The sequence below is a fragment of the Scleropages formosus genome, chromosome 7 (assembly GCF_900964775.1).
Source record: "Scleropages formosus chromosome 7, fSclFor1.1, whole genome shotgun sequence".
Classification (NCBI taxonomy): Eukaryota; Metazoa; Chordata; class Actinopteri; order Osteoglossiformes; family Osteoglossidae; genus Scleropages; species Scleropages formosus.
In genome coordinates this window covers 2,116,689-2,129,387 of record NC_041812.1, presented here as the reverse complement: position 1 = coordinate 2,129,387, position 12,699 = coordinate 2,116,689, and the positions used below count along the sequence as shown (strand labels likewise).

Below are 12,699 nucleotides of genomic sequence, written 5' to 3'. Positions count from 1 at the left end.
ATGACAAGATGCAATACTTACTTGTTGAAAATTTTCTCCGATTACAGGCCTCATAGCAAACTTTACAAAGAGAAACGAGAGCCAATCCATCTTTGAGGGCACGCGTAACATCACCAGACAACTTTCCAAGTCCACTCAAATCCTTCGTGGGCTGCCCAATGGTGATCCACCATCCTGTCACCCGTCCATTCAGATGTCTTCTCTCCACTGTTTGGCGAACGTTCACGATGGTGCTACGCTCTGCTTCCAGGAACCAGTGACGAGATCCGAGAAGTGAAGGAACATGCCGCCGTAGCCAATGACTCGCTGTTCTCTACCTTGCGCCGGCTGGAGGACTTCCGCCAGGTTCTTGAGGAGTCGTCATTGGCTGTGGCCCGTGCTAACGACAGCGTGAGGAACACCAACGAACTAGTCACAGACTCAGAGAGGACTGGTGAGGAGAAGTTCTGTGCCGCTGGAGGCTACCTTCTGGAACACCAATGACATCGTGTACATTTATGAACACTGAGTCACATGTTAATAGCACTATTTTGGCATCGACAAGGTCCCCCTCCTACTTCGAATTGTGTAAAGGTTCTGTCCAAAAGTCATTCGCAAAAAATATCACGTGAGAAACTTGTTGTGAATAGATTCTTAATTTTTACAACTGAATGCTGCAGCACAAAACAGGGTTTTCAAAGCTCCGAAGGGTAATGTACACCATGTGGCTGAGTACTCCTCTAGACACGAGTTTCTCAGTTTACTTCGCTCATATCTGCCCTCCTTTATGTCTCCCACCCCTCCAGCAAGTGCTGCTGAGGACAAGGTGAGGGAGGTGGAGAAGCGAGCTGAGCACCTGTTTGACCGCCTCAAGCCCCTGAAGACCCTGGGGGAGAGCCTGAGCAGGAACCTATCGGACATCAAGGAGCTGATAAACCAGGCACGCAAGCAGGCTGCATCGGTGAGACGCTTTCTCTCAGCCTTCGCAACTCCCTTACTGCTCGGTTTTGCTATGTTTACAAAGAATTGGATTCTGCTTTCCTCTGCCAGCATACTTGATTAACTGCAGTAGCACAACACAGTTGTATCACAAAATTGAAAAGAATAATTTTTTTCCCTGGCTCACAATATGAGGGAAACAAACATTTTTTTCTCAGATATTTATTTTCTAGTAGTGCGCTTTGAGGACATTCATTAATAGGATTGTTTGGAACAGCTGCTGTTTTGTGAAAAAGAAGGTTTTGCTTGCCTGGTTTTCTATGCATTGTGACCCTCTCAATGACAATGTGATAACCCTAATATATGGAATATGATCGTAAACATTATAAACATTTTACAAAGCTGGCACGTATCAGGAGCACCGTGCGAGCTAAATGGAAGAATGACAAATTGACATAATCCCAGAGTAGAGAAGTTTGCTTCTTCTGCACAGAGTGAAAACAGAGGGGTCGTCTAGTTGCCCTTAACCATACTGTGGGCAAAACGAAAGGCAGAAAAGAAAACTGTTGTGGAAAATCCCCCTGTGATATTGAAACATCTGATCACTTCCCATCTGTAAGATTGGTACTCAAAAAAATTTCAGGAACTTCTCTTTGTCCCAACCTGGCTTACCTCCATTAGTTATATCACTACCAGGGCTGCCTAATTTTTCCTTCACAGTCTGTAGGAAGACAGATAAGGTTTTGGCTATCTTAACCAATTCTATGTGCACATCCAATTAATTTTTTTGTGGTATTTGACATTTTGAGCTATTTTTAAGTTGTCAGATGCAACACTGAGCTGACATCCTTCATACGTATTAGATACGATTTCTCCTTAACACTTTGACCATCTCTGCTCTGAGGCCGAAATTGCTCATTACTGTCATGAGCTAGTGATGGTATGGATTCCCTAGAGTCTAACTACCGCAACTCCAACGGAACACAAACCTGGAAGTATTGTGATTAGGCCAGGGAAACCTGTCTGCTTCTGTATGATGACACCAAAGCCAAGGATTGCTCTGGTAGTGACAGGTCTGTGTGCCTTGAGAAGGTGAAGTAAGGCATCTTGAATCTTATGTCACAGTGTTGCTCACTTCCTGTTTCCACGGGCCTCCAGATCAAAGTGGCCGTGTCAGCGGATGGAGATTGTGTGAGGGCCTACCAGTCAGAGGTGACGTCTAGCAACTTCAACATGCTGTCAATGACAGTGAAAACGAGCGAGCCTGACAACCTACTCTTCTACATGGGCAGCAGCTCCAGTGTATGTGAAAGAACATTGCGTGACACACACCCACAAATAAAGCAAGAAATAAATACATACACCCTAAAAATACACATAGCTTTGCTGCCCTTGCCTTGGGTGTATGTGTATCAACATTAACGCAAAAAAATATCGAGCCTAATGTCAGTTTAGTTTTAGTCGTGTGGCTGGATTAGTGCATAGGAATGTTTTTTTTTTTGGATTTCCTTACACACCTCACTGCCTAACAGTGATTTTGATCTGCAGTTTGCTTGGAATAATTTGATAATTAAATTAGTTGTTTTCGATGACAGGTGGACTTTTTGGCTCTTGAGATGCGTCGCGGGAAGGTATCCTTCCTGTGGGACGTTGGATCCGGACACGCTAAGATAGAGTATCCTGACATCCAGATTAACAACAACAAGTGGCACCAGATTCAAGCCACCAGGTGAACCCATAACATTTCATAGAAATTCAAGAGTCAAATTGTCAGCATTTCAGCACCATAAGCCCAAAGGCTCTATCTGTGTGTCACTTTCACTCTCGCTTTGGTGTCACTTGGTGCTTGACCACAGGTTTGGAAAGCAGGGCACCCTTACGGTGCAGGAGTTGAAGTCTGACCAGAAACCAGTGTTGAAAACTGCCACATCTCCTGGTACCGCCACCGTGATGGATGTAAACAAGTCCACTCGCATCTTCGCCGGTGGTCTGGGCGGTCAGATAAAGGTAAGCTTGAAGTCAGCCGTACGAGATCCTCATGCTTACAGGCAGGTTCGTTTCCACTCTTCAAGCGCGTGCCGCGTTGTGTCACCGGACAGAAGTCCCCGGCCGTAAAGCTGACCCGATTCAAAGGCTGCATGGGCGAAGTGTCCCTCAACGGCAAGGACATCGGCCTGTGGAACTACGCTGAGCGCCAAGGCCAGTGCCGGGGCTGCTTCATGAGGTAAGAATGCCTGGCCTCCTTGGTGTTATTTCTCCTTTTTGTTGAAGTGTCTGTAACGTGTCTGGATATTGTGACATCTCCGCTGCCTTCAGTAATTCTAACGTCCGCGAGCGATGCTCGCAGTCCGCAGGGAGAGGAAACCTCCTTCCACTTTGACGGCAGTGGCTACTCTGTAGTGGAAAAGGCCTTGCGCTCCACAGCCACCCATATTGTTATGCTCTTCAAGACCTTCTCCCCCAACGGCCTGCTGCTCTACCTGGCCTCCAATGGGACGGTATGCCACCTCAAATAACCCCTCCAGTCAATTTTTTATGTCTGTTTTGAGCCATAAATATACACATTACTGGAGACTTGTACCCTTTTACTGAAGATGTAAAGCACAAAGGTTCTTGGTTTTGGCTCCGTTGTGGTGGAACGACCTCCCCCTCTCACTCAGAACTGCTGAATCTCTGTCCACATGTAAAAAGGGTCTGAAAACTCACCTCTTCCAGATTCACTTCTCCCATCATCTCTTAAGTTCACGTAAGGTGTAAATGTTCATGCTCTATAACTTTAAGATCATGCGCGGATAAACCTTTACACAGCTACTCCTGTAATGTAATGTAAATGTTTATATGTATCTCAACAAAAAAAAAATACTAGAAAGGTGATCAGGAATCGCTGATATCTGGATAAAGTTTTATGCAGCTACTCGTGTGATGAACATTGGTTCATATGGTGGAAAGAAACAAATTAACTGCACTTAAGAATCACACGTCTGCATCTAAGTGTCTCTTCCTCCTAATGTAATGAACACATTGTATTTTCTATGAGGTCTTCGTCGCTTTGGAGAAAAGTGTCTGATAAACAAATACATGTAAATGTACATGTACCTCTCTCAATTACTTCTGAGTCTGTCAGTGTATTTTGTTTGTTTGACCTACACCAAGGAGCTGTGACCTCTTTATTCCCAAAGCTGACCTTACAGGGATCTCTTGTTTTATAGAGAGACTTTTTGTCCATTGAGTTGGTGGAAGGGAAAGTGCGGCTCACCTTTGAACTGGGATCTGGACCTCTCACTCTTACTTCCGAGAACACCTACAACACTGGCAACTGGTACAAAATCGCCCTGCAGAGGAACAAACAGAAAGGTGCGTTCCCATCTTGTACTCGTGCTTTTCTCTGTCTCTCAAATACAGTACTCTCACGTTGACTGTTCTCCTTGGACTGACTTTAGGGGGAACATAATGACCTGTACGATACAATTTACAGTGGTAGTCTGAGTGCTATACGGTATAGCTGTGATACCTGAGATCTAAAACTGAGTTATAAATTATTCTTTGTGACATCAATCAATAACTGGATTATGACGGCTGTTCAAGTGGGGTAAATAGGTGGTGGTGTACAACTGCAGCGCACATTTTAATGATGAATTGTGGCCATGTCTGTGCTGAAAGCAGTAATATAAGAGAATTGTAGGATAATGAGGGTAAATCAATCCCCTGGCAACCGTAATTAAGTCCAACATGCTCCTCCGGCATGTGATTTATTAAGTATGAGCTGAAGCTCTTGTGTAGCTTCAGAAACTGGACAAGTGCAAATGCTTCATTCATGATCCTGTAAATCACAGCTGTTCATTGACACATCATTGGGCTTTTTGCATAGTTGCAGGTCAGGGGGCAGCTGTACTGTACTGGTTACAGCTGCTGCCTTCGGACCTAAAGGTTGCAGGTTTGAATCCTTCCACCAGCTGTACATTCACATTTGTTTATTTAGCAAAGTAACTTCCAATGAACTCGATGTAGTGTTATCGGCCCACACACCTTATTCACCGCGGCGACTTACACTGCTAGATACACTACTTACACTGGCTCACTCATCCATACAGCAGTGGAACACACACACTCCCTCTGTCACTCACACACTATGGGGAACCGGAGCAGCATATCTGTGGAGTGTGGGAGGAAACCCACACAGACACGGGTAGAACATGGAAACTCCATACAGAGTGAGTGGGGATCAAACATACGTCCTCTCGTACCATCCAGATGCTGTGAGATGGTAGCGCTACTCACTGTGCCACCATGCCACCCCATTATTTAGGGGGCTCTAGTACCCTTGAGCAAGGTACTTACCCTGAATTGCACCAGTAAAAATGCCCACCTGTGTAAATGGGTAAACAGTTGTTGGTAGATTAACACTGTAAGTTGCTCTGGAGAAAAGTGTGAGCTAAATGTACGTTTCTGTGGAATGGTGACTGTAACACTCCCAGTTATTTGGGTATGACATTTCATGAACACATTCACAGCTTCATTTTGTTTCTATATAAGAAATATTTGATAATTGTCACTGCAGAGATGTTACAAGAACATTGCTGTGCTCCCTTCAGGTTATTTGGCAGTGATGGATGCGTATGTCCCCTCGGAGAGAGAGACTCTGGAGGCGGAATCACCAGGGACGGCCTCAGACCTGAATCGGTCTGACCGAGACCCCATCTACATTGGGGGGCTGCCTCAGTCCCGGCCCATCAGGTACAAACCCAAAGACACACACACACACACACACACACACAAACTTCTCACCATACGGTCCTTTTAGTCGTTTTTCACATTGCGAAGCTATGAAACTATCTTCTCGTCTTCTACAGGAGACAGGTTGTAGCCCGGTCTTACGTTGGCTGCATTAAAAATCTGGAAATAGCCCGGACAAACTTTGACCTGCTGAAAGATGCCTACGGGGTCAGGAAAGGCTGTGTCTTGGAGGTGAGAGCTGCGTACCGTAACCACTCACAGCTGTAATCTAAGGACAACTTTTTTCTTGAGTTTTTGGGTAAAAATCATTGCTGAATCATTACAGCTCTTAGCAACTGTAGTGCGGAGGCTCTTCGTACCTCTGCAAACCCAGAGTAATTACTGCACCCACCTTTTGACATTTCCATTTACATGTATTCGTTTATCAGACGCTTTTCTCCAAAGCGACGAACATCTCATAGAAAATACAGTGTGTTCGTCATATGAGCAGGAAGAGACGCTTAGATGCAGACGTGTGATTCTTAAGTGCAGTTAGTTTGTTTCCACCGTATGAACCAATGTTCATCACACAAGTAGCTGTATAAAACTATCAGAATATCAACGATTCCAAATCACCTTCCTAGTACTTTGTTTTTTTTTTTTGAGATACATATAAACATTTACGTTACATTACAAGAGTAGCTGTGTAAAGGTTTATCCGGCATCATCTTAAAGTTATACAGCATGACCATTTACACCTGACATGAACTTAGATGATGTTCCTGTTTCCCTGCACTGTAGCCGATACGCAGTGTGACAGTTCTGAACGAGGGCTTTCTGGAACTGCCCCCCTTCACAATGGCCCCCCAGGCTGAGATCATGGCTACTTTCTCCACCCGCAACAACACGGGCATCATCATGGCAAGCTTCGGGACATCTGTGGGCCGCACACGCAGGCAGGCACGCCAGGTAAGCCCACGAACCCCAGCAGCAACAACGTGACCACGCCATGCTGAGCCGAAAAGCTCCCGGTGAGCTACGGTGACACAGCACTTCGCACTCCTCCCAGGCATTCCTAGCGCTCCTCTTGGTTGCCGGTCGGGTGGAGATGCACCTGGCCGCCGGGGACGGCGGCGGAGCCCACAGGGCCGTGATCAAGTCCGGCAGCGGGACCTTCGGCGACGGGAAGGAGCACTCGGTGATCCTTCAGCGCAACAGAAGGTAAGAATGGCCGAGTGGTCTCGTTGTCACGGTTACGTGGCGTCACCGTTACGTGTATGTCCTTGGATCCGTGTCAGCACATAACTGAAAACTTAATGGTATGATGCTTTTTGAAAATGTGGAATTCCCTTATGGTGGCTTAGAGAGTTAATCCAAATGGACTCGGTGAAGTGCTCTGTCATTGCAGTATTTAATGTGTGTGTGTGTGCGTGTGTGTGTGTGCGGGGGGGTACTTGTACTGTGAAGGATCATCACAGTCTTGGTAGATGAGGACAAACTGGACACCGTCAGACTGGGTTCCTCTTCAGAAAAGGCCTCCATAGCACTGGGCAGCCTCTACATTGGCGGGGTCCCACCAGAAGAGGGCGCCGGTCGCCTCAAAGCCACCGGGTCCTTCTACGGCTGCATCAAGAACATCGCCGTCAATATGGAGTGAGTCCACTTTTGCCGTTAGACCCTTCGAGTGTCGCAGTGCTGTCTTGGACCGTGCTGCCGCCATCAGCCTCCTTCGTCTCGCTTAGAAATTTGTTATAATCTTGCCGAATTTATTTCTGAAATTTTTATGCGGTGATGCCTTCAATAAAGTGAACGTGACATTCGCCGCTTCTCCAACTTTGGCTTAACGGACATCGTTCGTTGAAGCTCCTGAAAACAGTTTAGCGTTCCGTGCTTGTTGGCACCGATAGTCGACGTTCTGGAAACTTTTACTGGACGCGGGGGGTCTTCGATTCTGACGTTTGCCCCCCCGTGGCAGGCTGCTGGACCTGTCCAGAGCGCTGCGGTACCAGAATGTGGACATGGACAGCTGCCTGTTGGAGGAGCGGCCCAAGAGGCCTGTGCTACCTGACGACGGCGAACCGGAAGGGGAGCCCGCTCTCGGACCCACGGCGCCCCCCGGTGTACCCTCCACAGAGCTCAGCCTCCTCTCCCCTGGGGCCACCGAGGTATCCGCCCCAAAGTGAAGTACCGGTCCTGTACCGGGGACGTTCGCTAGGAGGCAGCGTTCTCCGCTGCACTCGTCGCTCCCGCTCTCCCTGTCTGGGAGAACCGTTGTTTTTCCGTTGAGTTGTAACATGAAAAACATTGTATCTGTGTCCAGCGTGTGTTTCAGTAACACACCAAAAATACACTACAGATGAAAACCAAAGTCCGACTCTATTACTACAGTCGTAGAACCCTGGAACAAGGTACTTGCCCTAAATCACTCCAGTAAAATTACCCGGATGTATAAACTGGTAAATAATTGCAAGTACATTAAAATTGTAAATTTCTTCGGAGAAAAGTGTCAGATATATGAATAAATGTAAACGTAACTCCTCCTGCATGAGATTATTACATTTAGCTCCTATAACACACCATATGTTCGGCCTCCCTGCAGAAAAGGAGCGTGGGAGTTTCAACCTCAAGCGGCAGGAGCGCACCAGTAATACCGCGCTCTCGGTCCTCACGGGGTGCTCCGCGCTCCAGAGGCGTCTTGTGTTTTAAGTGAAAACACATATAGGAAAGTGAGACGGAGAGGCTGCAGCGGTACAGAATGGTTTCTTCGGCCCCTCGTGTTTTTTGAACAGTGCGCAGCCGCCGACCAGACGGAGAGCATCCCTGGGGCCCACCAGTTCGGCCTCTCCAGACACAGTCATATGGCCCTCAGCATCAACCAGCAGGCGGTCAGGAAGAGGTGGGAGAGGAACGTGAACCGAGAAAGTCGAAACAAATTCCTGCTCATGTACATATTTTGCGCGTAAACCTACATGCTGTATACTTGGTTTCCCGTTACCTGTGGAGGAAACATTTACGTTCTGATGTAAATTCTCATACAGCGCTGCTTGAAAATGTGTGGACCCTTTGCATCCCTTGTTTTACCACAAAATGGTTATTTAATGAGAAAGAGTCTTTTTTGTCTGACATAATAGGTGTGTGATGACCAATTCCATTTGTTACTTTAGAGGAAATTGTGCGTGTAGTAGAAGCACGCAAGTGGTGTAGGTGTAAAAATGTGTCTCACAGCGCCTGGGTGGTGCGAGAGGATGTGGGTTCGATCCCCGCTCAGTCTGTGTGGCGTTTGTATGTTCACCCTGTGTCTTTGTGGGTTCCTCTGGGTGCTCTGGTTTCCTCCCACACTCCAAAGACATGCTGTTCAGGTTAACCCATAGTGTGTGATTGACAGAGAGTGTGTGTGTTCCACTGATGTATGGATGAGTGACCCAGTGTAAGTAGTGTATCTACCAGTGTAAGTCACTGTGGTGAATAAGGTGTGTGGGCTGATTACGTAGAGTTCATTAGAAGACACTTTGGAGAAAAGAGTCTGCTAAATAAATAAATGTAAGTGAAGCCCAAGCTGCATTGGTTAAACTAATAGGTAAGTAGAATCAGTGTAAATCATAGTCATTCATTCAGTTTATAAGCTTATTTTAAGATTTAACATTTACACACACACACATTGTCTGAAGCTACTCATCCCAAACGGGGTCGTGGTGAACCGGAGCCTAACCCGGCAACACAGGGCGCAAGGCTGGAGGGGGAGGGGACAAACCTAAGACGGGACGCCGTCCATCGCAAAGCCCCCCAGGCGGGACTCGAACGCTAGACCTGCCGGAGAGCGGGACCCGGCCAAACCCACTGCGGATTTAACATTTACATTTATTTTAATATTTTACACAAGAATAATGGCCAACCCTATGGGGTTCGCAGTTTCAAGCAGCCCTGTATGCGCATTAACGTTGAGAGGAACTACGTTTTATATGTTTTTACCCCTTTAGTGATATATTGCGTACGGAGAAAACCTGCATGTTCCTGCATGAAGGTTTAGTGAAACATCTAGCGCTGGGATGCAACCATTAGTCACACTCTTCTCTCTCATCTCCCAGCTTCTCGATCCAGCTCTCAGTGCGCACCTTCGCATCCAGCGGCCTGCTCTTCTACATGGCCAACCCCAACCAGGTGGACTACGCTGTTCTGCAGCTGCGTGGGGGACAGCTGTTCCTCACCTGTGACCTGGGCAAGAGCTCGGCCACAGCTACGGTCCCCGAGACCGTCAACGACGGGCACTGGCACGCGGTGAGTCCCTCTCTGAGCGACTGAGCACCACTCTCTACCCTGAAGGCGCTCATGCGGGTCAGCAGTTCTCATGAAATGTACTGGACACCTTCCATTCATTAGGACCTTTTCATTGTTGCTATTAAATTACTCAACAAGATTTTTTTTGGTTTTTTTTTTTACACCTTTTTTTGTATGTTCATTTACCATTGGTCACACAGCCAGTTCCTGGAGACCTAGTCTAGCGACACGTCCCGCTGCTAACGGTCATATCCATCTGCCTGCAGGTGAAGGCTGACTTTGGAAAGAAGGCTGTGCTGGTGAGCGTGGACGGCAGGTCCTCGGGTCCAGTCCAGGCCAGCGGGAAGGCCAGCACCCTGGACGTGCAGAACTTACTCTACTTGGGAGGGTTACCTCCCGGATACACGGCCAGGAACATCGGCAACGTAAGAGCCGCCGGTCAGCTCTTGGACCACAGGCCTTACTTCCAGCTTTACTTCCTCTCCAACATGCTGCTGATGGACTTTGCTTCGTCTTCTGCACTCCTTTGCGTTCGGGGGGGGTGAACACATATACAGGGGAGAACATATGAATGAACAGAGCAATAAGAAGACGGCGGCACGGCGAGTAGCGCTGCTGTCTCACAGCGACTGGCTCGGGCGAGAGGACGAGGATTCGATCTCTGCTCGGTCTGGGTGGAGTCTACATGGGTTTCCTCCGGCTGCTCTGGTTTCCTCCCACACTCAAAAAACATGCTGTTCAGGTTCCCCCATAGTGTGTGAGTGACAGAGAGTGTGTGTGTGTTCCACTGATTTATGGATGAGTGACCCAGTGTAAGTAGTGTATCTAGCAGTGTAAGTCACCGTGGTGAATAAGGTGTGTGGGCTCATAACACTACATAGAGTTCATTGGAAGTCACTTTGGGAAAAGGCTTCTACTAAATATGCAAATGTAACACTGTTAGGACTCAAAGCACAAGTCAAACCTTTATTTGTCTACAGGCAGCTGAAATCCACCAGCCGCCTCCCTGTCCTCCTTGTTGTCTTGCAAGTCCTTGCACTTATTAGCCGTTCGCGAGCTCAACAGTTATCATGCGCCCTAAAGATGTGCTAAGGCTGGTAATGATGTTCCCCGCTCTGCAGGTGACCCACAGCATTGCTGGCTGTGTGAAGGACGTCACTCTCAACGCTCAACCCCTGGAGACCCAGAGTCCAGTCCAGAAGCTGGCTACCGCACCCTGCTTCACCCAGGCCCAGGATGGGACCTTTTTCAATGGCACTGGGTTCGCAGCCTTTGGTAGGTTCCCCATCTCATGTCGCCCAGCTCCTCCTCCTCCTCCTCCAGCGTTCAGATGTCAGTCAGACGGATCAGGCCTCCGAAATGTGCAACCGCAGGCGTTACAACGGAATTTCTCCCTATTTTCCCATTGTTGTCCTCAGCTCATTTCTTTGCCCACTGAGATTTGAAGGGTTGACAGGCTGTTTGTGAATTTTTTGACCACCACAATGCGTTCCGCTCGTTTATTGTCCCGCTCATTGGACTTGTTCCCTCCGCCAGTGAGGGAGGGCTACAAGGTGCGCTCGGACATGGCGGTGGCCCTCGAGTTCCGCGCCACGGCGCTGGACGGCGTTCTGCTGGGGATCAGCAGCGCCAAGGTGGATGCCATTGGGCTGGAACTCGTCAACGGGCAGGTTAGTGTCGCGACTCAATCGTTCCCACCACAAGGACAAACACAGGAGTGATAATCTTATTTTCTGTGACCTCCGGCTGGACGCGGGGAGCTGAAAAAGAATAACGTATGAATGTGTTCCTCTCGGGTGGCACGGTGGTGAAGCGGGTTGGCCCTCATCCTGCTCTCCGGTGCGTCTGGGGTTCAAGTCCTGCTTGAGGTGCCTTGTGGTGGACTGGTGTCCCATCCTGGGTGTGTCCCCTCCCCCTCCAGCCTTGCACCCTGTGTTGCTGGATTGGGCTCTGGCTCCCTGTGACCCTGTATGGGATAAGTGGTTCAGATGCTGTGTGTGTGTGTGTGTGTTCCTCTTGACACTGGGCTCTTAATATGAACACAGGTGTGTGGTCCTGTACACACTGTTCTTTGTCCTGAAGAGCCAGTCTGTACTTTATATGCAACAAGTGCCTGACTGTGACCCAACCCCGCAGGTCTTATTCCATGTGAACAACGGGGCAGGACGGATCTCGGTGGCGCTCGGCCCGCGGAGCCCCGGCGGCTTTTGCGACGGCCGCTGGCACACTCTGGTGGCCAACAAGAACAAGCACGGCCTGGCTCTGACGGTGGACGGCTCCAAGGCCCATGCCGAAAACCCCCACCCGCAGTCCACCTCCGCGGACACCAACGACCCTGTCTACATCGGGGGCTTCCCAGGTATACCTGCGGGTGACCAAATGTGTTCGCCTCCAATGTGGTTTACTTCACGCGAGCCTTCCTGCTCCTAGATCTTGTGCAACCGTGCAGGGTCATCGGAGGGTTAACACTGGCTGAAAACAGCTTTGGTGCTTCCTGAGTAAGAACTCATGACCACCTGAGGTTAAAACTGCTGGTCATTTATGCACAAATACATTTTTTCATTGAGCTGACAATTTTTCAATTTTAAGCTACTTACCGTTACTTACCCATTTTATAAAATGGGCAATTTTTACTGGCGGATGCGGTGGCGCAGTGGATTTGGCCAGGTTCCGCTCTCTGGTGGGTCGGGGGATCGAGTTCTGCTTGGGGTGCCTTGCAATGAACTGGCGTCCTGTCCTGGGTGCATCCCCTCCCCCTCCAGGCCTGCGCCCTGTGTTGCTGGGTTAGGTTCT

The 12,699-nt window shown here is 48.6% G+C and overlaps 1 protein-coding gene across 1 annotated transcript in view; it reads left to right on the top strand.

The window, feature by feature from the left end:
* lama1 (laminin, alpha 1) overlaps positions 1 to 12,699 on the top strand; it is a 55,902-nt gene that overhangs the window by 42,319 nt on the left and 884 nt on the right. Inside the window, exons 43-63 of the mRNA XM_018741697.2 lie at positions 48 to 161; positions 251 to 433; positions 786 to 940; positions 2,077 to 2,220; positions 2,514 to 2,647; positions 2,775 to 2,925; positions 3,018 to 3,142; positions 3,266 to 3,416; positions 4,128 to 4,272; positions 5,511 to 5,652; positions 5,769 to 5,883; positions 6,433 to 6,600; positions 6,701 to 6,852; positions 7,099 to 7,284; positions 7,607 to 7,796; positions 8,421 to 8,527; positions 9,717 to 9,906; positions 10,173 to 10,331; positions 11,028 to 11,181; positions 11,443 to 11,576; positions 12,043 to 12,265. Of these exons, the coding sequence (XP_018597213.2) occupies positions 48 to 161; positions 251 to 433; positions 786 to 940; positions 2,077 to 2,220; positions 2,514 to 2,647; positions 2,775 to 2,925; positions 3,018 to 3,142; positions 3,266 to 3,416; positions 4,128 to 4,272; positions 5,511 to 5,652; positions 5,769 to 5,883; positions 6,433 to 6,600; positions 6,701 to 6,852; positions 7,099 to 7,284; positions 7,607 to 7,796; positions 8,421 to 8,527; positions 9,717 to 9,906; positions 10,173 to 10,331; positions 11,028 to 11,181; positions 11,443 to 11,576; positions 12,043 to 12,265 (3,222 nt within the window). The remainder of the gene's footprint in view (positions 1 to 47; positions 162 to 250; positions 434 to 785; positions 941 to 2,076; positions 2,221 to 2,513; positions 2,648 to 2,774; positions 2,926 to 3,017; positions 3,143 to 3,265; positions 3,417 to 4,127; positions 4,273 to 5,510; positions 5,653 to 5,768; positions 5,884 to 6,432; positions 6,601 to 6,700; positions 6,853 to 7,098; positions 7,285 to 7,606; positions 7,797 to 8,420; positions 8,528 to 9,716; positions 9,907 to 10,172; positions 10,332 to 11,027; positions 11,182 to 11,442; positions 11,577 to 12,042; positions 12,266 to 12,699) is intronic.